This window comes from Setaria italica, chromosome IX (genome assembly GCF_000263155.2).
Source record: "Setaria italica strain Yugu1 chromosome IX, Setaria_italica_v2.0, whole genome shotgun sequence".
In the NCBI taxonomy this organism is placed as follows: Eukaryota; Viridiplantae; Streptophyta; class Magnoliopsida; order Poales; family Poaceae; genus Setaria; species Setaria italica.
In genome coordinates, this window is record NC_028458.1 from 21118932 (window position 1) to 21124917 (window position 5986).

Here is a 5986-nt window from a genome sequence, read left to right on the forward strand (position 1 = left end):
TACCTACCACCCAGCTAAAGTTTAGCTATTAGCTCATTGCTCCCAGCAAGCCATCTAAACTTTAGCCTGCGGGATCCAAACGGGACCTTTGAAAGTGTCGTGGGAGGGGTAGAAAAGACAATCTTTCGTTGCCTGAAAACCCTTAGCAAGCTGGCCATTGACATTAGCTCTAGCAGTTCAGCCTGTCCCTCGGTGTCAGCAGAGAGTCAAGAACAGCACTGTGCCCCTGCGGCGCCGCTATCTTACTGTCCGAGTCTCTGGCTCTCGAGGTTTCTCTCCGCAGCCACCACCGCGTGTCCGCGTCTCTCTATTTAACTCCCCCGGCACCTGCCCGTTCCAACGGCCGATGCACTAGAGCACCACACGGTCTTCTCCCTCCCAGTGTCTCTCTACCACCATCCTGCTTCTACACTCTTGTTACCTAGCTACTTGTTGCCTCCTCGCTCTCAGCCTTGTCTCCTCCCACGCACACAAGCTCTACTGGGCTGCCTTTTGCAGACACCCACGTGCACACATTGTGAACGAGCTAGAGATCCACCAGGGCACCGGCATTGCCGCCGGCAGGTAGGAGCTAGAGCTCAGAGGAGATGTCCAGCCGGCGGTCGCGGTCGAGGGCGTCGTCCGGCGGCGCGTCGCGGATCAGCGACGAGCAGATCAGCGATCTCGTCGCCAAGCTGCAGGCGCTCCTCCCCGAGGCCCGCCTCCGGAGCAACGACAGGGTACGTTACGTTAATCCTGCCGCCGGTGTCAGCAACTCCGGCAGCCAATCATTACGTAGTAGGACGGTGGAGGTGATAATTAAGCTAGATGGTCGACGACGAGTGTTGGTGATAATTAAGCTAGATGGTCGACGACGATGCTTATTCATATGTGTGCGTGCAGGTGCCGTCGGCGAGGGTGCTGCAGGAGACGTGCAGCTACATCCGGAGCCTCCACCGCGAGGTCGACGACCTCAGCGACCGCCTCTCCGAGCTGCTCGCCACCGCCGACGTGAGCACCGCGCAGGCCGCCGTCATCCGCAGCCTCCTCATGTAGCTGCCCGCCTGGCGGATCCGTCAGGCCGTGTCGGACCACTTGAATTCTGGGCATCATGTTTAGGCATCCATTGAGCTTGACAAAGCTCAGTGACCATCGGAAGTCAATTTGTAGCTTAGAGACAGAGAGGAGAGAGAATGTTCTGGTCAGGATCATCGGCTACGTTAATAAATTAAATCTTTTCCTAGAGTCAGTTAAATAATTGAATTCGCTACCTAGTAATTTCTATGTAACTTGAACTGTCAGTATTCATTTTTGCCGCGTGAAGTTTTGCACGTATGCTGTTTGCCATTTCCTGTGCCAGATGGAGCCACCGATGACACACGTTGCTTTGTGCTGTGCTAACATGACTGACTGTCTTTTCGTAAGGAGAGATTCCTAAAATTTGTCTTGTTTTCTCTTGCAAGTTGCAACTCATCAAGGGAGTTTGTTATGACTTCTATTTTTTTTATCCTTCAGCAGTACAAGGTAATAGGGGGATTAGGATTCAGATCTTAGTTACTTTATCTGGATTACAAAATCTGCTGTACTTCCTTCTTTTACAATTCTTAATTATTACAAGTTGTGACCATTTTGATAGAGGATCGATTGATTATACGATAATTACATATATATCCAGGTAATTCCTAGAACAATCCTCTTTCCCTAAGCAAAGCGTCAATGTGATACTAAAGCCGATTTCAAGGACAGTCATGCAGGAACAATTCGAACTGGCAGCAGATCTGTATGACAATGTGCAACCATAGAAAAAGAAACAGTGTGTTGGTTATGAGAGTGGTGTGCTTCAGCGCAGAGAGAACCTATTTTTGCACCTTTTTTACGGTCATTAGTACACGACAAAACGTACTGACTTGAATTCCGGGCGTCATGTTTAAGGCATCCATTGAGCTAGACAAGGTCAGTGACCACTGAATACCTACGGTACAATGTACTTCAACAGAAATATCTGTTAGTTACCGACAAACACTGTGCCTCCCGATCAGGATGCAGGGTAAAATAACAAGTGAAAGTGAGTGCTAGATTTTTCACTCGTCGGTGGTTGATCTGTCTTGTTTACTAAGAGGTCAGATGATAACCTTTTCAATTGCCTCCAGGATGGAAAAGAAAACTAAACAAGGATATCATTTTCAGACAAATCTGGAGATTCTGCTGCCACCCCATATGTTTTCCCCCACCTCCGACGCAGTCCCCATCCTATGATTGCCTAATTAACTACCTAGCTAACTAGCTATATACACATCCATGATCATATACTACTCCAGAGTCAGATGCGCACCTCATTACCTGTGCGCTTCAGGAGATGCTCTGCCGACCAGGTTGATTTGTTCACGTTACAAAAAAAAAACACGCAACATTTTCAGTAACTTTGATCCTAATCAATTCCCAAAAGTTTTGTGGTTGAATTGGTAAGTAGTCCACATGCCTTGTCTATACATGATGGCTTCCACAAGTTTCCGGTCAAAATATCAGAAATTTGATTATTTATATCTATGAAATTATTTGGAAGAATTGCAATCTTAGATCAAAACACTATGTATGGGATGATATGAACTGCCTAAATAACGGCACCATAATTTTATTTAATTTTACCAATAAATTTGGATAAGTTATAGTGGTCAAATTATTTATTTTGGAAATCATGCTGTTATATAAAGCATCAAATACACGTGACTTTGAGGATGTACCAAACAGAGAGATTTAATTCTCATCCACCATGCTAGGCTTTTAGATAACGAAAACACATTCAACATCTAGAAGTTTAGAGCCAGGGCTAACCTGCTTCCCTTAAAAGATGAAGATGCAAAAGCATAAGCTCCCTAAAATAGGATCGTTATTTTAGTAATAAATTTTGAAAATCTATCAAAGGTCGTAATGGCTTCGATGAAAAGGCACATAATTTGTAATGTTAATTGGTAGTTAATATAGATTTTCCCATAATTTCGTTGCTAATTTGCTTGCATATGAAGAACCATTTTCGAAATGTTTCATAACAAACTACTCTACTTGGAAATATAGTTAATTACGTGTGGTAGACGTTTTCTCATGCTATACATTTCCCTACATATTTTTTAGCTGGAGTGGTATGCAATAATGGTGTTGTGGGTCCGGTTACTCAGTCTAATTAGGAAATGTGTTAGTTGTTGGCAAAAAAATGGCATATCAGGTTTGTATAGAACACACTCATATTATTAGCCGAGTAATTGATTATTTTGGTTAAGTTGATAGTTAGATTATTCGGCTGTTTTACATGATCAAGCTCAAGGTGAAGTGTTGATTTTATTACAGTTTAGTTGATCGTCTTATTATTAATTATCATTTGTAAGCAAGGCCAATCAATTAGCAAAATGAGAGATGAGAAGTGTAGCTTCGGGTACCTCTTTGAATTAATTATTAGTATTGATAGATATCTTTCCAGTTCGACAGGGTGTAATCATCACCAAGTTTTATATGACGGATCAATTTCCTGATCAGGCTGTACCTGTCCGGCATGTACAAGCTAAGCATCACGTTATTTAGCCACCCCCTAGGCATCGGTTAATCAAATTCACCTGATTGCTACGAGGCTTGACCGTGGACTAAGGGGGTGTTTAGCAACACTTCACTCTAAGAAAATTAGCTCCACTCCCCCAACTTAAAAAACTCGCAGCCAAACACGTCTAGCTCCACCAACTCTAGCTCTAGAAAAAAGGTGGAGCTAAGGGTCAGATCCACGTTTTTGGTGGAGTACCTCAAGGGGTGCTCCAAAAACACTCATTTTAGACTTGCTCGTGAAGTTGTGAGTTATTTACCCACCATTACCACTCGTTACACAACTTACTGGTTTGCGAAACAAAGAATCGCTCACCTCCTCCCGTCGCTCCCTCCCACCGTGGCCGCGCTGCCGCTACCCTCCACGGTCGGGTCACCATCGCGACGCGCGGTGGCCATCGGCCTGCTAGCGAACTGTGCCGCCGCCACGCGCTAGCTCTCGCGGCAATTTTCACACGGCCCTGCGCAACGACGCCACCCACCCAGCCACTTGTGTCGTGCGCCTATGACGCTGACGTCCGCACCAGCGCCGCCTCACCCGCGCTCCCCAGTGCTGTGGCGTCCTTGCGCCGTCCTTGCGGCACTGCAGCCCTGTCCTCCCCCACTGCTCCGCAGAGCACGGACGACGACCCCGCGGCCCTATCTCCTGCCCGGGTCGCCAGCCTCCTCTCCCTCTCCCATTTTGTTCCTTCTTCTTCTTTCGGCACAGCAAGCAAGCCAGAGCCGAGCTCGACCACCATCCGCCTGCCGGCCAAATCCTCCCCACTCCCTCCAACAAAATCAAATCACCTCCACTCGCAGCTCCCTCACTTCCCCAGCTCCACCCTCAGCTGCAACCTACCGCCAGCCATGGCTCCTGCGGTTGGGGATTGAACTTTTCCCACCCACCGTGTGCCGCGAGCCACCGCCGGCCACCCACACATTGACAAATACCCTCCAGCCTTCCTCGTCCTCAACAAACTACACAAACCGAACCGTGGTGAGGTCCTGGTGCTCGTGCTCTAGTTCTTGTGCCATCTTAGTCAACTTTCCATGCTCAATTTTGTGCTTGCCGCCGGTCGTGCACCGCCACTCACCGTGGGTAGGTCTAGGGTTGGGTTTCGCGGAGATAGGAGAGGGAGGAGGTGCTCTTAGGTGTAGGGAATCATCTGGGGTAGTCAAAGAGGTGGGAGGGGAAGCTCCCACGCCGGTGTAGCCACGCCGCCGCCGCTCGCCGTGGCCGCACGAGCGAGCCAAAGGAAGGCAAGCGCGAGGAGAGGTAGGGAAGGGGGAAAAGAGGAGAGACTGACATGTGGGACCATTCACAAAGGGTAAAATAGACTATTCATAATAAGTCCTCAGGTTTCTGGAGTTGGAGCACTACAACCAGCCAAACACGTACAACAACTCCATGTTTTTGCGAAGTTGGTGGAGTGGAGCTGCAAAAGGATGGAGTTGGTGGAGTGGAGTTGTGTTTTGTTGTGTTTTTTGGAGTGAAGTGTTGCCAAACACCCCCTAAGGTTTAGATGAGATGGAATTTTTAGAATTATACGGCAAGTAAGTCTAGCCGCCTTCGGACATAGTTGATTGGAAAATCCCCAAACAATCAAAAAACACATCTATTATTTCTGGTTCTTACTTTTTTGGCTAGGGTTAGTTACTCTTTGCCGATTAGCTTGTAAATCGGTCTTTTGCTTCCACGTAAACAGAGCATTCTTTGTTGGTTTGCTTGGAAACCTTCCGTCATCGCTTTGCCATAATCGAAACCGTATCATCATCGGCGGCTCTCGTCGCCGAGGATCATCACATCGGCTCCTACAGCCGGTGCTCAAAGGTTATCACGTTCTGCATCCTCAACAAGCCCAGGAGGACGTCGTCATCAACAGGCTGTTGTCGAGGATCACGGTGTATCTCACGCCGCTACACTCCCACGTGTCACTTCAAGCCAAAGATCGTTCACACCATCATCTTATTGAAGTTGTACACTGCCAGAAGGTTACGCATCCTAATGTACATCTGAAGCAATCAAGGGTGCGTGATGTCATGGATACTGGTGCTAGCTCAATAAATTATTTGCAATATAAACTAGTCTACCAACATACCATGTTGGTATTAGGAATCGGCCCTATCGGCCATACATCTATGGGCTCACCGGGAGGTTTGTACAGTCCTACAATACGGGGCAGTGCACCAAGACGTATCATACATGGAGACAACGGTGCAGGATATCGTGATTTACGTGGAGGATAAGGACTAGTCGAAGATTAGAAAACTACTCGTAGCAATTAGAGTAGGACTCTCTAGTCGAATCCGACTAGTACTCTTGTACAACAACTGACCTGTAACCCTACCCCCAGCAATATAAGGTGTGGCAGGGACCCCCTCCAAACAATCATCAATCAATACAATCCAACCAGCACACAAACGTAGGGTATTACATGAC

General features: G+C 47.4%; 1 protein-coding gene across 1 annotated transcript; it reads left to right on the forward strand.

Annotated features, from left to right (window-relative positions):
* Window positions 1–353: 353 nt before the first annotated feature.
* Window positions 354–1326, forward strand: LOC101767845 (transcription factor ILI7). The gene is made up of 2 exons (XM_004983086.2): window positions 354–719; window positions 883–1326. The coding sequence occupies exons 1-2, from the start codon at window positions 588–590 to the stop codon at window positions 1033–1035; spliced, it is 285 nt and encodes a 94-aa protein (XP_004983143.1). The 5' UTR covers window positions 354–587; the 3' UTR covers window positions 1036–1326.
* Window positions 1327–5986: the final 4660 nt, after the last annotated feature.

Excerpts from the sequence above, each read along its gene's own strand:
- LOC101767845 (XM_004983086.2), top strand. The coding sequence starts at position 588 with ATGTCCAGCCGGCGGTCGCGGTCGAGGGCGTCGTCCGGCGGCGCGTCG. Across the intron at positions 720-882 it reads GCCTCCGGAGCAACGACAGG|GTGCCGTCGGCGAGGGTGCT; the intron begins GTACGTTACGTT and ends GTGTGCGTGCAG.